The sequence below is a fragment of the Globicephala melas genome, chromosome 15 (assembly GCF_963455315.2).
Source record: "Globicephala melas chromosome 15, mGloMel1.2, whole genome shotgun sequence".
NCBI classification, from domain to species: Eukaryota; Metazoa; Chordata; class Mammalia; order Artiodactyla; family Delphinidae; genus Globicephala; species Globicephala melas.
This window is the reverse complement of record NC_083328.1, coordinates 16,236,988-16,255,373: the sequence shown is the minus strand read 5'-3', so window position 1 is coordinate 16,255,373 and position 18,386 is coordinate 16,236,988. Positions and strand designations below refer to the sequence as shown.

General features: G+C 53.8%; 2 protein-coding genes and 1 long non-coding RNA gene across 3 annotated transcripts; 1 reads left to right on the top strand and 2 right to left on the bottom strand.

Moving 5' to 3' along the window:
* Nucleotides 1–3,157: 3,157 nt before the first annotated feature.
* LOC132593457 (uncharacterized) lies at nt 3,158–7,012 on the bottom strand. The gene is made up of 3 exons (XR_009558991.1): nt 6,741–7,012; nt 5,804–5,950; nt 3,158–4,620 (listed from the first exon to the last, which is right to left on the bottom strand). It is a non-coding gene; the product is annotated as an uncharacterized lncRNA (long non-coding RNA).
* On the top strand, nt 6,761–13,394 carry TLCD3B (TLC domain containing 3B). The gene is made up of 5 exons (XM_030872124.2): nt 6,761–7,627; nt 8,480–8,563; nt 11,213–11,447; nt 11,877–11,972; nt 12,286–13,394. The coding sequence occupies exons 1-5, from the start codon at nt 7,503–7,505 to the stop codon at nt 12,571–12,573; spliced, it is 828 nt and encodes a 275-aa protein (XP_030727984.1). The 5' UTR covers nt 6,761–7,502; the 3' UTR covers nt 12,574–13,394.
* Nucleotides 13,395–13,755: 361 nt separating this feature from the next.
* C15H16orf92 (chromosome 15 C16orf92 homolog) lies at nt 13,756–14,499 on the bottom strand. Its single transcript, XM_030871385.1, has 3 exons — nt 14,436–14,499; nt 13,965–14,123; nt 13,756–13,847 (listed from the first exon to the last, which is right to left on the bottom strand). The coding sequence occupies exons 1-3, from the start codon at nt 14,497–14,499 to the stop codon at nt 13,756–13,758; spliced, it is 315 nt and encodes a 104-aa protein (XP_030727245.1).
* Nucleotides 14,500–18,386: the final 3,887 nt, after the last annotated feature.

Genomic DNA, 18,386 nt, shown 5'->3' with positions numbered 1-18,386 from the left:
GCTCAGAATTCTGAGCACGTGCTAATATCTAGTGAGAATGTAAGAACAAGTGTTTTTTTTCATTTTATTTTTTGTTACCTTCTATTTACAACAAATAATACTGGTTTTCTATTTTCTGTTTACTGATAAAAAGTTTCCTTTTAACGTACATGGTTAAAAGCAGGTACTCTGGAACTCATATTATTAGGTTCAAATCCCAGCTCTGCTACTTACTACCCGTATGACCTTGGGCAAGTCACACAACCTCTCTGTGCCTCAATTCCCTCAACCGGAAAGAGAAAGTAATAATAGCATCTCGCTCTTGGGTTATTGTGAGGCTTACATTAATTAATGTATGTGAAAAGGGTAGACTGGTGCCTGACACCTAGTATATGCTGTAAAAATGTCTCCTATTATTAGCTCAAATAGGGGGGAAAAACCCCTGAGGTTTAGAGAACACTTCTTTGGACCAATTCCGCCATTTTCCATGTGAGGGAACGAAACTTTGGAGAAGATAATTAAGCAGCTGAGCTAGGATCTGGTAGGTCTCTGGATTCCCAATCCATTTACCAGCCATTTCAATCTTCAGAATTAATATAACCTCTCAGCCTCAGCTTATTCATTGCAGAATGGGACTAATACTATTTCATTGGATGTTGGGATGCTGTGTGTAAAGGTGGCTCAGAAAACGAGTTGGTATGGATGTCTCCAGTGCGTTCTCAACAGGGGAAATAGCACCCCCCACCCCCCAAGAGGGCAGAAATTGGTTCTCGGCGGGTGAAAAATATCTTTTAGATATACAAAGCACAGACATATAGTATATAAGTTCATGAGAAATGGTGATTAGGAAACAAAATGTCTAAAAAAGGCTTGGGGAGCAATAGTTAAAAAGAAGTTGAGAGTTGAGAAATACTGCTCTTAACCAAGATTTTTCCAACTTGGGTTGTTACTCATAAGTGGATTATGAAATCGGCTTAATGGGTCATGATAAGCATTTGGGGAGGAAAAATGATAAAGGGGAACAATGATATAGTACGGCGTGCGCTACACATAATCAGGATCAGAAAGTATCCTGAGAAAGTTTCAGTTCAGTTTGGCATGTGCCTGCCGGTGCTGAGTCATGAAATAAAAGTCTCTCTTGAGGCTCACTGTAAAAAAAATGGTGCAAGCCATTCCTCTAAACCACAATTTTCCTTTTCTCCCCTCATTATTTATCTCTCAGACAAGCCCATGCAGCCTCGAACTATTTTACTCTGAACAGGAAGAACCTGATAAGGAAATAAAGAAATGTAGAAGACAGTGTCCAGATTCCAGTAAAACTAGGGCCTGACCTTTACCAGCTCATGGCCAAGGACTCTTCCCTTCCTCATTCTCTGTTCCAGGGTAAGCCACAGCTACGGAGGAAAATGACTGGCCCTCAGCACCAGAGGGACCTCCCCTCTTAGATTCCTCCCTCTTCCTCCCTCTTCCTCCCCTCCTCTGCTCCCGATGTGAAAGGCAGCAGTCATGTTGACGGAGTCTGAGTCCTAGCTCTGCCATTTACTCTGCAATCCCAGGACAAGTCATTTAATTTCTCTGATCCTCAGTCTTCTCAGCTATAAATGAGGAACTTATTTGTAAGGTTGTTGTGGTGCTTAAATGAGAGAAGGTAGAGAAAGTATATTAGTATTTTAGTGCCTTGTATACTGCAGGTGCTCATGATAATAGCAGCTAACAGGCCCTGAACGCTGTGTGAAGAAGTTTATCCATATTATCTCTATTTCATCCTCTAAATGAGCTTACACAGGAGTAGAGAAGGTAACAGGGCAGACTCCAGTCAGGCTGCCTAGTTTCAAACCTCAGTTCAGTATCTTTTCACATGTTTAAGGGCTGCCTATAGTTCTTTCTTTCTGACTGCATTGTCTGCCTTTTAAAAAGGTGCTTTCCTCATAACCCCACATAAAGTCTTCGGCTTACATCACATTGGCCAGACCTCTAACTACCAGGGAGGCTGGGAAATATAGTTTTTTAAGTAGGCACATTTCAGTCTCCACCAAAATAAAGAAGGTGATAAGGATGATACCGGTTAGGCAACCAGAGTCCTCATCTTCAACAGTCTTATCTCGCTCTTGATTTAACCTTGAATTTAATTTTCAAAGGCTTATCCAGAGGGGAGAAAATGGAGGAAACAAGTAAAACAGTTAACAGAGATAAGCTCTGAAAATGTCACTGACGTGTCTAAATTGTAGTCAATAATGTTTTGTTTCTTTTTTTTTCTTAACCATTCAGTTTCTTTAGGAAATGAGTTTACGAGTTTTCTATATCTGTTTAATATTAGAGAGACCAATACAGTCAGAAAATAGGGTTGAAAAAAATCCCACCTCATTAACTCCCTGACTGTGTAACCTTGGACAAGGTACCAAACCTCTCCGTGCCTCTGTTTTCTCATCTGTAAAATGGGTACAATAATAATCCCCATTAACAAAGTTGTTGAGAGGAAATGACTTGATATTTTTAAGCACTCGTATCAGTGTCTGGCCCATAGTAAATGCTATATAGTTAGCATTTAATGAGCTGGCATTATTATTATCCCAACTTCACAGATGAAAGAATTGAGGCCCACAGAGACTGGCCAACTATCGCTCAGGGAATGGAAGAGCCTAAGATGGTTTAGCATTTTAAAAATTCCAGGGCATCCCCTAGCGGTCCAGTGGTTAAGACTCCGCACTTCCACACATTAGAAGAGTATGCCTTGAGGATGCATACCTGTGTAAATGCCCACGATCCATATAAGGGCATTCCCAACCCCTCAGAAGGCTCCCTGGGGTGTCCTCTCCGTCAATACCTCCCCCAAGTTAAATGCTGTTCCGATTTTTCACAGGAGATATTTTGCCTGTTTTGAACGTCGTCCAAATGGAGCCATACAGTATGTTTCTTTTATTATCCGTGGAGTCTGAATTTGAAGTCCAGATGGTCCCACCCTAGGAACTGCCATCTTAACTATTACCCTGTACTGCCTTTTAAAGCAATGACTGCTTAGGCTGCTCTCATTTCCCCCACCTCCTCATCCGGTCCCCTCTTTCAGCTCCACCCCTGAATCCTAGCTGTGCTTCAAGCCATCAACGAAAGCTAATTAGTCAATTCTGTGTTAGAAGGTTACCCCCCCAATGCCCCCCCCGCCCCCCACCCCAGCAGGCACTCTCCAGGAAGCATATGATAGAGCACATGTTGTCAAGAAGTGGGCCAATGGGAAGACGGCATATTCCAAACCGTCCACCATTCCACCAATAGGAAGGTGATGTTCCTGCCCCCTCCAACTGCCTCTGTAGAGCTGCCTCCGCCTCATGCCCTTGCAGTTTGACGCTTTCCTTGTATCCTGAGAAGGTCCCCTCAAAGCTGCTTAAGGGGTGCAGGATGGCAGGCCCTGACTCCCTACGTCTCTCCTGGGCTTTCCTCACACCTCCCCTCCCTGGAGTGGATGGGAGGGGAGGCTTTTCCAGACAAAAATAACATATATGTAAATATATATGTTTTCAAAGGTTTTCCCATGTTTTGTTTGTTTCTTTAATGGGATAATGCCTTGAGTTTTCTTTTTCTTTTTAAAGAAATATTATTTTTAAAATTTCAGTTATCTTTACAATTTGAACACCCCTCCTTCCTTTTTTTCTGAGTTCTGGGCACTGATGAGAACCACCAGCCTCCCTCTCTAGCCTCCACCTTGCCCCTCCGAGGTGAGGACCTAGGAGAGGGGAGAGGTGACACAAAGAGCTTGGGGTGGGGGGACAGAGGATGGGATGGGGTGAGTTAAGAAAGAGCAGGCACATACTTAAGAGCTGAAAGAGAAAGAGGGAATTTTAAGGTGTGAGATGGACTGGGAGGTGTAGGCCAGCTTCAGGAACTACAGAGGAAATGAATAAAAGTGTAGGAAATGGATTGATAACCAAAAATTAGGATGTCCAATTGCTCTGGATGAGGCATATTTAAAGTGCATTAAGGATCTCGAAGAGATTGGGGAAGAGCTACGCCTGATGGCTTTTGATAGTTATGAAAGATGGATCCCATAGGCCTTGAGTTTTTGGGGTGAAGGGAGGGTCTGAGGGACACTGTGTTGAGGTGTTCTCACAGCCATCTTTTCTCACCTTCTCTACCCCAGACAGGCATGACCCTGCTCTTTGTACTGGGCTGCATCTTCTTCCCGCTGAGCTTTGCTCTCCTCTGCTGGGGTCTGCAGAATCACTCCAACCTGCGGATGGAGAGACCAGAGGCAGTTCTGGTGGCATCCAAGTAAGAGGACAGGGTGAGGGCATCCTTCCTGGGGCCAGGGCTGGTGGAGTTGATCTCCTACTTTCAGGAAGAGCTAGTGATAAGAGCAGAAGCAGACTATGTGTGTATGTGAGCGTGGGTGGGTGGGAGATATAGAATCAAAAGACACTGGCTGTGGGATCTCTTGCAAGTCATTTAACCTCTCTGAACTTCAGAGCCCCCATGTAAACCCCATGGGTTTAATAAGAATACTCACCTTCCATTCTTCGTGGAGATGTTGTGTGAGGGTCAGGTGAATTCATGTCTGTAGAATAGGGGTAGGGAATTCCTTGGCAGTCCAGCGGTTAGGACTCCGTGCTCTCACTGCCAGGGGCCCGGGTTCAATCCCTGGTCGGAGAACTAAGATCCCACAAGCCATGTGGCCAAAATAAAATAAAATAAAATAGGGGTTGCAAACTCCCGCGAGTGACACAAGGGATGTTGGCTCTGTGGGGACTGTGTGAGCTGGAAGACTACTTTCTTGCCATCCAGTGGGGGCAGCAGCTGCTCGGCTCCAGCCAGACATCATGGAGTTAAGAGTGTGGGCCCAATGTTGTCTGACCTTCTGATTTTTTTCTTAAAAGAAGTTGAGCTTTTATGTGAAATCTAATTTTTAAACACTGACACATAACTTAGAATTTAAGAAAATACTATACTGGCAACACCATACTGGCCAAACGAAACATGTTTATGGACTGGCCTGGGCCCTTGTGCTGCAAATCTATGGCCTATTTGACAACGATTAGTAACATAACTGTGAACCTTAGGGAGGAGAGGGAGCCGGCAGAAGGCAGAACTTACTTGGGTGTCTGGAAGACAAAAAACCCATCTCTATCTGCTTTAATGCCCACTATCCAAAATGAAGCCACAGCTCCTTCACCAGGTCTGTGGCCCTCCCCACAGCTCAGCACCACCCTGCGGCCTTGCTCACCTTTGGCTCTGGAGCTATGCAAACATGGGTTTGAAAGCCAGCTTTGCCAATTCTCATAGCTAGGTTATCTTGGGCAGGTTTTCTGTCTATTTTTTTTTTTTTTGAATCTCTAAGCCTCAGGTTCCTGTCTATAAAACAAAGATACTACCATCTGGGAAGATTAAATAAGAATGAGATAAACCACTGCACCCCGTCCCCAGCACATAGTAAACACTCAGGAAGTTGGGTCCCTTTTCCCCTTAAGTGAAGCGCTGAGGTCAGGAAGCTAGGTCCACTATTGTCTCTAAAATTGTCCCTCACTCTTGCTGCCTAAGGCCAGGGTCTGTTCCCGCAGTACGACACTAGAGGGCAGCACAAAATTGCAAATCCCAGTCCTTTGGGGAGGTGATGGCATGGGCTTTGGACAGGCAAAGGCAAATCGTAGCGTTACTATTGAGGCGTATCTTAAGACAGGCTTGAAAACCAAAGTATGGTTTGGGTAGCAGGGCCCCACGTCATGCAGAAGTCTACAGGGCAGTTGGTTTCAGGACGAGAAGGCCAAATTCCAGGGAGGCAGCATGAAAGGGTGAGAAGCAGCTCAGAGGCCAGTGTGGTTCTGGTGGGGCTTCTGACCTGCAGTGGGACTCTGGTCAAGTCACTGGGCCTTGGTTTCCTTGCAGTGGAACGAGGGGCTTGAATCAGCCAATCCCCAGGGTCCTTTCCCACATGGAAACTGGGCTGTGAAGTTGCAGAGGAAGGGGAGCCAGGAGCATAATAAACCTGAAGAAAAAGAGAGTGACCAGGGCTTAGGGGAGGCCTGAAGGACACGGGCAGGGGCGTCATCGGGATTGAAGTGGGTTTTCAGAGAAGCAGCACTTCCCCACCCTCTTCAAACCCTGCCGCCTAGTATGAGTGGTCTCTCGCGTTTTCTGAATTATGTGACCTTGGGGAGGGTCACTGAAGGCCTCAGGACCATTTCTTGACCTGTAAAAAGGGGACACATGTCGTTACCTCAGTGCTGTTACAATAGTTAGAGGAGATCATAGGACAGTCTTGCGGCGGCGTTGGGACCAGAGGCACCTCATGTATATATACCTCAGAGTTTCCCTCCCTCCCATTGGGGTGAGGGACGTGGGGGTCTCTGAGCCCAAAGGATACTGTGTTGAGGTGTTTTTATTCCCATCTGTTCCTTAAACTCATCCTTCAGAGACAGCAAGATGCACCAACTTCTCCCGCTCCCCCCCCCAGGGAATCCTCTTTCTCTCTGCCGGGGTGGGTGCCCCTAAGCTGGGACCCCGAGGCCGCTGAGGGACACATGTTGAGATGCCTCGGCAGAGGAGGAAATGGCAGGCATTTGCAAAGTACTGGTGGGAAACGGGGTCAGGCCCATCTGGGGGCCCAGGGCCTCCTCCCAGCTGGCCAAGGAGCCCCAGGCCACCTCCCTCCCCAAGAGGAGAGACGACCCTCCCCTGGCCCTCCCAGGCCGACCCTCCCAGGCAGGCCCCTGTGCCTGCCGCAGCGGCTGTCTCTTTAAGGGCCTCCCCCTCCCTCTTTCTCCGCTTCCCCCCACCTCTGTCGCAGCCGCCGCTGTGGTTCAGAGCTGCATGGGGAGATGCTGCTGCAGGTCCGGTTTCTTGGTGTCTGGTCGGTGCCATCATTTCCCTCCCCCTCCCCCGCCCTCCCCGAGCCGGCGACTTCCCGTCCCCCTCCCCCTCCCCACCGAGGGGGCAGGGGGCTGGGCACGAACTCTCCATAATGCCCCGTACAGCCTCCCGGCCGGGCCGCGGGGACTCTGGCGGCAGCGAGAGGCGGGAGAGCCGTGCTGACCGCTGACCACTTGCCCGGCTGCTCCTCTGTCTCCCCTCCCTCCCTTTCAGAGCTGGCACCACAGTCCCACCCCCCACCTCCCACCCCGCCTCCTCGGGCCCTCCCAGCCTCTCCACGTAAGCCCCCCCCCACCTGCCTCTCACCCTCCCCTCCCCCATCCGCATCCTCCTCGTCCTGTACCCCCTCCCTCTGTCCTCTCACCCGGTCCTCCCCTCCTCGGCTCTCTCCCAACCCTCTGGCTGGCTTTCTCCTGCTCCCTTTCTCGGGTCCTCCCTGTCCCCGGTCTCTCCCCATTTCCCCAGTCTCATCTAACTCCCTTTCTCGGGTCCTCTGGTCTGACTCGACAGCCCCATCCCGTCCCTGCCCTGTCCCCTTTGTGCCCCTTTCTCTTTCTCTCTCTCCTTCCCCGGCTTGGCGTCCCTTCTCCACCTCTAACTCCCTTCAGCTCGGCCTCCCTGTCCCTTCTCGGCCGCTCGCTCGGCTCCCTGCCCGAGGCCTGAGCACCATGCTGACCCCAATGGTGGCTGGAGGGGTGGTGTTCCCCGGACTCTTCCTGCTCTCCAAGAACACGCTCCAGCGGCTGCCCCAGCTGCGCTGGGGGGAGGCCGACGCGGTCATTGTCTCAGCCAGGTAAACTGCATCCCTTCCCCGCCGCCCCAGGCTCTATGGGGATGGAATGGACCCTTGGCCCGGTGGGGACTGGGGGCTCCTGAAGTGGTCGGTGGGCTCTACCTCCAAGCTTCCCTCTCTCCTCGCTGCCCTACTCGCTGTCCCGGGAGACCGCATCCAAGCCCAGCCATCTGGTCTACTAGTATTCAGACTGCTCTCCCTCCCTTTCCCATTCACCCTCCCACCCTCCAAAACAGGTCCGGCCTGTGACTAAAACATCCCTATAGGATATTAGAGAGCAAGGCAAGGGGCACAGAGCTGTGTATTATTCGGGGCATGTGTTTGGGGGAATGAGGGACAGAGGAGTGAACAGTGGAACTCTGCACACCCTGGAATCCGGGCCAGAGTTGGAGAGGGGAGCGTGGTGGCACGCAATGAGAGAGCGGGAAAGTGACCAGGGGGAATCAGAGGCAACCGAGGGGCCATGGGATAACTGGCACCATGACTGGGCAGCTGACGGTGCCAGAACAGGCCCGTGGGCTTCCCCCTGCCATCCTGTGCTGTGCCCCCCCACTTCCCTGGAAGGGACACCTTGTCATCAGCCACTCGTGCTCAGCAGCTTCTCACCTCACGATGACCTCCCTGGTGTCCTCCTGGAGGAAGGCAACTCAGTGTCCAGTGAGGAATGGGTGAACCGAGGAGTAGCAGCCGGGCCAGTCCAGGAGCCTGAGGTGGTGTGGCTGAGTCCCGGGCAAGGCAGCCTTGGGGAAAGATGGGCAGGGAGCACCCAAGAAGTGCAGAAACCGGTCAGTAAGGAGGAGGAACCGAGGGGCGCGTCTCCTGCCTCTACTGCTGCTCCCTCTTCCTCCCTAGGCTAGTGTCCTCTGTCCAAGCCGTCATGGCCTCCACAGCTGGCTACATCGTCTCCACCTCCTGCAAGCACATCATAGATGACCAGTAAGTGCCATGAGACCACCTTAGCCCCCGTTCCAGCAGCCTGTGTGTGTGTGTGACCCCTGAGTACCCCAGGTCATCTAGGGGGCTCCTTCAGTGGTCCCCAAGCCCTTAACTTGAGCCTGAGCAAGTCAACTGCAGTAGCTGCAACTCAACACCCAGGGATAAATTTATCCACATCCTGTCCTTAAAGGTCAGAACCAGGAGGAGAGGGAGCGGGGAGCAAAAAGGATTCTCAAAGCAGCTCCTAGGCTTCCCGGCCTCTGGGATCATAGTAGGTTCTGAAGGTTGTTTCCTCCCGTACCTCCTCCCACCCTTTCACCCCTCGGACCCCATTTCCAATCAGCACCCAACTGGGGTGCTTCTCTACTCATGTCGGGCTCACCCCTCCCCTCCCCCCAGAATCCAGGTGTCCAGCCCCAGCTCTGTGCATGAGAGGGACAGATGACACAAACAAGGCCACCAGTGGTTAGGCAGTGGGGTGGGGAGTGGAGGGTGAAGAGGCCAAAATTTGGCACTGGGAGCTGCTGCAGTGCCTGGCGCTTGCCAAAACCCCAGGCCTGAGAGGCAGAGCAGGAGGAGGGAGGAGAGGGGCCCTGTCCGTGGTGCTGACGGGCAGCTCTAGTTGACCCACGGGCCGCTGCCGCACAGTTGCCGGTGAGGGTGCTGATGACGCCCCACGCTTAACTTCTGGTCCTGTTCCCTCCTCTGGTGGCGCTGAGCCCCAGGGACATTGTCTGGATGCCCCAACCTAGAGACATTCCCTGTCTCCCTCGAGTTCCTTCATCTGTGGACTGAGGTCCATCCCTCCCTGGAAGGGCTGCTGCGAGGAGGAATTGACTTGTGTGTGTCTAACGCCTAGAGCAGTTCTGGCCACACAGAGTGGATGCTAAACTCTTTCTTCAGACCCCCACCCCGGGGACTTGGCTTCCTCTTGTCCTCTCCCCCCATTCCCACCCCTGGGTCCAAGATGAGCCTGGATCCCCACACATTCCCTTCTCTCGCCTTCTTACAGAGGTCACTTTTCAGTTCTTACATTTTCTCCCCCGCCCCACCCAGTCTGTTCTTGTCCCTCCCCGCTTAATCCTCAGGTGGGTGGGAAGGATCAGGGTTAATCCAGGGGCAACAGCTGTTCCTACCTCTGAGCACCTAATTGCTGAAGAGGGTGGGAATGGGTTTAACCCTGCACACTGGAGCCCAGGGCCTGGAGGTCCTGGAGCCCCACAAGCTAGTGGTGTCACCGTGTCTGCTGTGACTGACTCTCCAGGCCACTCTCTGCTCTAACTTCTCTTGGGCCAGTGGGACCCCTTTCCACCTTCCTGCCCTTCGTCTCTAACCTGGGCCACTGCCTCCTCTCCTCTCTCTCTCCCTCTTGGTCACACACTCCAGCATGGGTCTCTGCTTCTCTTTTCCTGAAATCATCCCTGCTAGAGTGGGCTGCCTGTCCCCTTCCAGGCCAGCCTTCCCCAGGGTTCACCTTCTGTTTCCATCTCACCCCTGGTCCTCAGCTGCCCTGCCCTCAGGTCTCACTCCACTTCTCCCTTCAGCAGCTGCTCTTATTTTGTCCTCATATTTGCGTCCCTTCTGGCTGACTTTGCTTTCATCCCTCCACCGAGCTGGGCGAGTTCCCCTGGGCCTGCCTCTTCGACCTCCCACCCCACCTCGGACCTGTCACAGGACTACAGATTCAAGAGAAGGTGCTTCAAGTGCTGACTCGAGAAGAAAAATGCAATGTTGCGTATTCATGCACTTTTCATTTTTGTTTACTCACTAAGTGCCTGGAACTTTCTCTGCTCTTGACTCCTTTTGCTCAGCGTTTTCTCCATAATGCTTGGCTGTACCTGAAAAAACAAGAGATGGGGCCACATTCAAGCAGAGCAAACACCGCTGACAGCACCACCAACTCCCCAGTGCGGCCTGTCTGGGACCCCTGTCTCGAATCTTCTAGGGGACAGCAGGGCTGAGAGGGAGAGCTGTGGAGCCAGACTTCTCATGTTGATCCCTTGGTCAGGTTACCTAGCCTCTCTCACCTGTAAAATGGGGTGACAACCATACCTACTTTTTATAGGCTTTCTGTGGGGAGTAAATACGTTTGTGCATGTAAAAGATTTAGAATATTAGAATAGTGCCCGCATGTAATAAGCAGTCAATTGATGTCAGCCAATATGCTCTCTCCCCACCACTCCCAGAATTACTCTTCTGCTGTAATTCGTCCTGATCTCAGCTGTTTCTCAGATCTGGTCTGGCTTGTTTTCTCACTCTATCTCGGCCCTCAGGTCTGTGGCTGTCTTCTGGTCTCTATTCCTTTTTCTCCCACCATATTGCAGAGAGAGAGAGAGAGAGAGAGAGAGAGAGAGAGAAAGAGAGAGAGAGGGAGAATGTGAATGAATGAATATGAATCCTGGGTGGGTCCTCAGGTCAGTCGGTGTTTGAATCCCAGCCCTACTACTTACCAGCTGTGTGATAGTGTGACCTTGGGCAAGTTTTTCACCCTCTACCCTTGTAACTTGAGAGTCCACTTCCGTCTCAGCGTTGTTACGAATATCACCTGAGATCTGACTCCCGTGATGCGTCCAGCATGGACCCCGGCACCTGGCAACTGCCCTGCCCATCCCCTTTCCTCCTTGACCCCCCTTTCTCTCTGCCCGACAGACACTGGCTTTCCTCTGCCTACACGCAATTTGCGGTGCCCTACTTCATCTATGACATCTACGCCATGTTCCTCTGTCACTGGCACAAGCACCAGGTCAAGGGGCACGGAGGGGACGAAGCGGGGACCAGAGCCCCGGGCAGCACCTGGGCCGCGGCACGCGGCTACCTGCACAAGGAGTTCCTCATGGTCCTCCACCATGCTGTCATGGTGCTCGTGTGCTTCCCACTGTCCGTGGTGAGTGGGGCCGCTGAGAGCCAGGGCCCCGTGTCCTGCTCATGCCAGCACTGCAGGAGCCTAGGAAGCCCTGGGTCCAGGTCCCAGCAGCAGGGCAGGCCCAGGATGGAGGGCCCCATGGAGGGGTTAATGAGCTCCAGCCCAGCCCCAAACAGCAAGAGGGTGGATCGCACCCAGCTGTGGTGCTTTGGAGCTGTGGTTACACACCACTGCCTCTGAGACTCAGTTTCTCATCTGTAGTATCAGGAATACCATCTCACCTGCAGGATGGTTGGAGGGATACGGTGAGTTAGTGCTCCCAGCTCAGCTACTGTTCACCTGTGCTCAGACTTTCAGAGTGAAGCATCCCCAAAAGTGACGGGGGTGGGGGGGCAGGTGCTGCCCAGGAACCCAGGCTCAGGGCAGGCGGTTTCCTTCCTCTCCTCTCAGGTGTGGCGTCAAGGCAAGGGAGATTTCTTTCTAGGCTGCTTGCTGATGGCAGAGGTCAGCACCCCCTTCGTCTGCCTTGGCAAGATCCTCATCCAGGTGAGAGGGGCGCTGGGGGTTCTGAGCGTGACAGGAGGACCGGGGAAGGGCGGGTACTTTTAGGGACCGATTGGAGATGCTTTAAAGGACAGATGAAGAGTCGGGGCTATAAGGCGGGGTATAGGGGAGGCGTCAGGGCGGAGGGGGGCGGGTGGAGGGGAGCGGGGCCTGGGGCCCCTAACCTGGCCCCTGTCCGAGGAAGGCGAGGCAGGGAGGTGGGCCGAGGGGGGAGGTGGCCCGGGGGCTGAGCCGGGGGCGTGGCCGGAGGCGCCCCGCCCCTCACCCCGCCCCTGTCTGCCCGCCCCGCCCGCAGTACAAGCAGCAGCACACGCTGCTGCACAAGGTGAACGGGGCCCTGATGCTGCTCAGCTTCCTCTGCTGCCGGGTGCTGCTCTTCCCCTACCTGTACTGGGCCTACGGGCGGCACGCGGGCCTGCCCCTGCTCGCCGTGCCGCTCGCCATCCCGGCCCACGTCAACCTGGGCGCCGCGCTGCTCCTAGCCCCGCAGCTCTACTGGTTCTTCCTCATCTGCCGCGGGGCCTGCCGCCTCTTCCGGCCCCGGGGCTCCCGGCCGCCCTCCCCCTGTCAGACCCAGGACTGAGGGTGGGGCCGGGGGCCGGGGGCCCTCCCCACCCCACCCCTACGCCGTGGGGACAGGGCTCTGGGGCTGCTGGGTGGGGGGAGGAGCCAGTGGCCTCTTGCCCTGACAGCCCCCGGGAACTGACAGATGGACTCCGAAGGGGTGGGGACATGTCCCCTCAGGGGCTGAGGGCTGGGACCAGGTGAGTTGGAAGGCAGGGAGAGGGGACCTCTCCCTACAGTGCCTGAACCGAGCGAGGGTCGACCCCCTCCTGCCTAGCCTCTGTCTCCATCACCTCCCCTGGGCCCTGGAGAAGCGAAGGAAGAGGAAGAAGACGCACCCCTTCCCAACCGCTTAGGGCTCAAGGCTGTGGGGAGCCTGAGGGGACCAGGACTCACAGAATTGTCGGGGAGGCCCTGCTGCCAAGGCCATGCCAGCCCCCCTGCTGCAAACTCCTCTCAACTCCCTGTCACCTGGGAGGGAGGGGACACCCTATCTAATGCCCGTGGGCTCGCTCAGGGCTGGCTGTCCCCACTGCTCCTCTCCAGGGGAGGCCAACCTGAGGAATCTTATTTATTTTATTAATTCGTCCAAATGCAAACTCGTTTGTGGGTGTCGGGGGAGGGAGGTGGTTGCTACCCCCCAGCCTTCCCAGTGCTGAGCAACCCCGGGGGCAGGTGGGGGGCCGCCTGGTCCCTTCCCCATTAGGCTGCACATCTCGCCCTCGGGCCCTGGCATGTCCCTGGTGCTACAGACCTCTCAAGGCTTCCTCCAGTCTGGGGTCGGGGGACCCTGGGAGGTGCTTTACAGACCGCTAATAAAGACGATCTGCGTGAACGCCACCAAGGCCCTCGTCACCCAGTTCTTTGGGGCTGGGAAGGGAGCAGGCGCCTGGGGATAGAAAGCACGATGACTGGTTGACCGCAGGACAGGGCAGGGCCCCCGGCCTGGGTCGCTGAGCAGTCAGGGAGAAAGAAGCAAGGACTTTTATTCATCAGCAGGAGAGGAGGGCGGGTATGGGCACTCAGGGCAGAGTCCAGGGCCCTCGTCCGTCCGGCTTTTTAGGCCCCTTTCTCACAGCTCCTATTGGGTGTGGAGATCAGAGGTGGGAGGTCACGCCACCACCGCCTCCCTGGGCTTTGGGTCCTTCAGCCTCTCCCAAGGAAGGTTGAGGTGGGCGGGGCTTGGGGAGGGGGACAGGCCTTACATGTGTGTGCAGAACTGGAAAAGCAGGAAGATGAAGGCCACCACCAGAGCGCCCACCAGGATGTGATGGAAGAGCATGGAGTCGGAACCTGCTAGACAGTGAGGTTGAGGCAGGGGCCCTGGACTCACCTCCAACCGAAGGGCCAAGGGCAGCTGTCCTCCAGGCCCCGTCAAGGAGGGCAGCCCCTTCTCAAGCTGGGTCATACCTGAGTTAACAAAGATGACAGGTCTCTCTCCAATGAACTGGGCCAGGGCCAGGAGCCTGGCTTGGTCCGAGTCTGGGTAATCAAAGAAGTCAGGTCTGTCTAGGAAGAGTGGAGACTCTGCTCCCCGGGCCAAGGCCTTGGCATTCTCCAGGATGGGTGCTGGGGACCCAGAGCAAAGTCTATGAAAGAGCCAAACAGACCCGTGCCCCCCACCCAAGAGGCTGAGGCAGACCCAGGGCCTGGCCAGGCCACAGAGCCCTAGTACAGCTGTGGAGGGCCTTGATTTTGTTCCAGGAACTTCTTGAGGGTCAGCTGAGCTCTCCATGAGAGGACCCACGCCAAACAGGGAGGATGGGAGAGAAGCATGGAGAGCAAAGAGAAAAGCCCAGGCTTGGCCTCCCAGCCTCTCAGGGGCAGGAACCCCACACCCCAGCCTTCCTCCTTCCCACTGTTCCCAGGACAGCTTCCCACCTGATTCTACGGTCCCCAGCCCAGCCAGCCACATCCACACCTGCGCCCACTGCCACGGCCTCATCACCCTTCCACTCCAGTGATGCGGTGAGGGCTCTGTGATGTCACCGCCCAGAGCCATTCTGATCACACACTCTAGGGTGAGGGGAGAGAGAAAGTGCTAGGATCTGGAATCCTTCCCCCCAAGCCTCCGAATCCAAAGGGAAGGGATTGGGACCCACAGAGCCTTTGGGCTGATGCTGATGATAGAACAATAACAGTGGAAGCCCCAGGATTTACAGATAGGGGGACTTGGTTGGGCAATCTTGCTGAAAGCCGGGACTAAGGAAAGCTGCATTCGTATAGCAGGCATAGTGGATTTGCGGGGGGAGGGGGGACAGGCCTAAACATCTCCACTTACCCCTTGGATTGACCACAGATAGCATTTATTGAGCACTTGCTACTATGCCAAGTACTTTAAATGGACTGACTCATTTAACCATCATAAAATCCTATGAGGTAGGTACTGCTGCCCTCATCTTATAGAAGAGGGAGACAAGGCATAGATGGGCAAAGTGATGTGGGCAACACACACTTCCCAATGGCATGTATCCTCCTCCCTGAGCCTACCCCCTGCCTCGTGTCCTCAAATGCAGGGGCACAGGGGTCTCCCCCATGCCCAAACTCTGTCTCGTAGTGCTCAGCTGAGGACAACCCTGGGGTTAGCAACCTAGACAAATAACAGGCATTTCCACTAGGTGGCAGCAGTGTCTATGCCTGCCTGCTTGTTTGCCTGTTCTTGCCCAAGGAAGGCACAGCTCCCAGGCTCCAGGCCCTCCCGCCTCATCCCATCAGGTTGTATCAGGTGCTGCAGGGAAAGGTATTGCAGGCATGGGGGTTGTCAGAGGAAGTCCCCCGGCCCATCTCGGGGCAGGTCGCTTGGTCATGCACAGAGCCTTCACAGGCTACCCCTCTCTGGGTGGGCTCCCCAAAGGGCCATCCCATTTACCCTTTCTAGTTTCTGCTTTTCCCTTATTTGTCACTTCCCAACAGCCACTTTCACTCCTCTTGCCCCCCCAACCAGTGGCTAAGAATTAGCTCCCTTCTGATTGGAAGGTGGGCCTGTCTGTCACACATGTGTCCCGCCCCACCCAAGCCCAAGGACACTTCAGGGTCTCCTTGGTTTTATTACACAGTTGCCTATTCAGCAGCCTCTGACAGTCCCAGTTCCATGACATGCCCCACACCAGGCATGTGTCTGTGGCGTGTATGAGGTCCTCTGTCCTACGGAAGGAGGCTCCTTCCTCCACTGGATTCGTACCCCTCATCTTTCCGATCCTCAGGGACTACCCAACCATTCTCCTCGCAGCAACCCTGGGAGGTACTTGTCAGGGTCAGCTTCTACTTCCTAAACAAGGAAAAGGCGCAAAAAGAAAAAAAGGGGGGGAAAGAGGAGACAGACTAACATCTATGGGGCCTCCTGCAGGACTGGCTCCTGTGGGCCTCTTTTCCCTACACTTATCTCTTCTAAGAAAGAGGAAGTGATTTACCCAATGACGCAGGCATGTGAAGGGCAGCAGGGACTCAACCTGGTTCCTGGCTCTGGCCCAGGGCCCCCTCCCCAAGTCTGCATGCAGCTGCCCTTGGGGCCTTAGCTGGGAGATGGGGTCCTGAGAGAAGGGGTCCAGAGCCTTTAGCCTTTGGAGTAGATTTGGTAGTTTCCTCCGTTGCCTCAAAAGAACACTGCTGTCCTCTCTACCAGAAAAGGCCCTTTGCGACAGCCTGTTTCAGGCCATCCTGGATAACCCCGTGGTGCAGCTGGGCCTGACCAACCCTAAAATCTTACTGACATTTGAAGACATGCTCGAGAACCCGCTGAACAGCACCCAGTGGATGAACGATGCCGAGACGGGCCCAGTCATGCTGCAGATCTCCCGCATTTTCCAGACCCTGAACTGCACGTAGGCCACGTGCTCCAGCCGCGGGGTCCAGGAGGGCGGCCTCTTACTTCCCAGCCGAGGGCTGGGAAGAGCGGACAGACCCCGGGGTGCCCTGGGCTGGGGAGCGGAGAAGGGCGGGCCGGAGGGGGCCCCACCCTGGGTGTTGGGCGCCCAGGCCACACTCGTGCTTGGATCTTCCTGCTGAAAAACCTCTGTGGCGGCAGCGTGCTCAGCCGTGCCTCTAGCCTCTGACAGTGTTTACAGACAAGGTCGTCACCCCGGGAAGGGGTCACCTCCCTCCAGTGTCCCTCTGGGCTCTTGAAACGCTACTTGGATTGACCTGTAAGCGCTGCTTGTAGAGTCCATTTGTTATTTGAAAGATGGCATGTTTCAATCCAAAGTGTTAACGTCAAGGGTACTAACTTAAGTAGAACTCGCAGATGACTTTTCTTTAATAAATGAATTCCCCTTTTCCAAAAAAAAGAAAAGGCCCTTTGGACACAAGCAGTGAATTATCCATTCATTTATTCATCCAACCATTAAATAAATGTATTGAGCTCCTGTTATGTGCTGGGCTCCATTTATGGCTTAGATAGAAATCACCAGGGCATGGTTTCTGCCTGCGGGGACCACAGGGGAGAGAACTCAGGGATGCACATCGTTCAGAGTATAGACAGACAATCCCTAAGGGGCTGTCTACACTTGCTGTCATCGCTCCCTCACCTTTAGTGTATTCTTCAAACCCTTCAGACCTGGCTTTGTCCCTCCCACTGCACTGAAGCCACTTTGGCCAGGTCTGCCAATGACCCCATAACTTGCCACATCTAACGATCACTTCTCTCTTTTTACTTCTGTCATCTAACGGTTGGTTCTGTCTGTCAGCATCCTGCCTCCAGGCATGGGGGCCACACTCATCAGTTTTCTCAACTCCTCCTCCTCTGAGCTGCTCAGGCTTGGACCTTCTCTTTTCTATCTATACCCTCTCTCCCTAGGTGATCTCATCCAGTCGCATGGCTTTAAATACCATCTATACGCTGATGACTCACAAATGTATATTTCCAGCCCAGCCCTCTCCTCTCCTCCAGACTCCCCTACCCAACTTCCTGCATCATGGCTCTGTATGTCCAAAAACATCTCAAACTCAATAGATCTCAAATGGAGCTCTTGATTCTCCTATCTCAAACCTGCGCCTTTTTTCCATCGCAGCAAATGGGCTCACTATTCCTCTAGATGCTCGGCTCAACACAAAAACCTAGGAATCGTCTCAAACCCCTCCCTATTTCTCTCCTGACAAACCCATAATCAAGACCTGTTGGCTAGGACCTCCCTGGAGGTCCAGTGGTTAACACTCCCTGCCTCCATTGCAGGGGGCGCAGGTTCGATCCCTGGCCAGGGAACTAAGATCCCACATGGCACGTGCAGTCAAAAAAAAAAAAAAAAAAAAAGACCTGTTGGCTCATCTCCAACCTAAATCTCAAATCCATCCACTTCCCTTCCCCTCCAGTGCTGCCCTGCCCCCCTTCATTCAAGCCAGCCCTATGTCTCATCTGGCTTATTGCAACGACCTATGGACTGCTTGATCTCTATTCCCTCTTCCCCAAGCGAGAACAGACCAGAACACGTGGATCCACTACTTAAAACCCTCCAGTGGCTTCCCTTGCCTCCTGTGTTATTTTGAACTTCTTACCCTGATCTGCGACACTCTTGTCTACCTACCCACCTCGGGTTTTCCCGAGCTTCCCTTCCTCGGCACACCCCAGCCTTTGCACACACTTCTGCCTAGGACACTCTTGCCCCAACTTGACCCAGTAATTCCTCCTCATCTTCCAGGTCACAGCTGAGACGACACTTCCCCTGGGAAGTGAACCTGAGTTTTCTGACCATGCCCTGTCACCACATCAGTCTGACTGCACTGGAGTTGTCTGTGTATTTGTCTGTCTCCCCTACAAGCCTGTAAAGCCAGAGATCATTGGCCTTGGTCGTAGCCCTAGCACCACAGTATAGAATAAGTATTCAATAAATACTTACTGGC

Coding starts and splice junctions, on each gene's coding strand:
- C15H16orf92 (XM_030871385.1), bottom strand. CDS start 14,499: ATGAGGCCGTGGCAGTGGGCGCAGGTGTGGATGTGGCTGGCTGGGCTG. Junction 14,124..14,435: donor GCTGGGGACCGTAGAATCAG/GTGGGAAGCTGT, acceptor CTGGGTCCCCAG/CACCCATCCTGGAGAATGCC. Junction 13,848..13,964: donor TGTCATCTTTGTTAACTCAG/GTATGACCCAGC, acceptor ACTGTCTAGCAG/GTTCCGACTCCATGCTCTTC.
- TLCD3B (XM_030872124.2), top strand. CDS start 7,503: ATGCTGACCCCAATGGTGGCTGGAGGGGTGGTGTTCCCCGGACTCTTC. Junction 8,564..11,212: donor AAGCACATCATAGATGACCA/GTAAGTGCCATG, acceptor TCTGCCCGACAG/ACACTGGCTTTCCTCTGCCT. Junction 11,973..12,285: donor TTGGCAAGATCCTCATCCAG/GTGAGAGGGGCG, acceptor CCCCGCCCGCAG/TACAAGCAGCAGCACACGCT.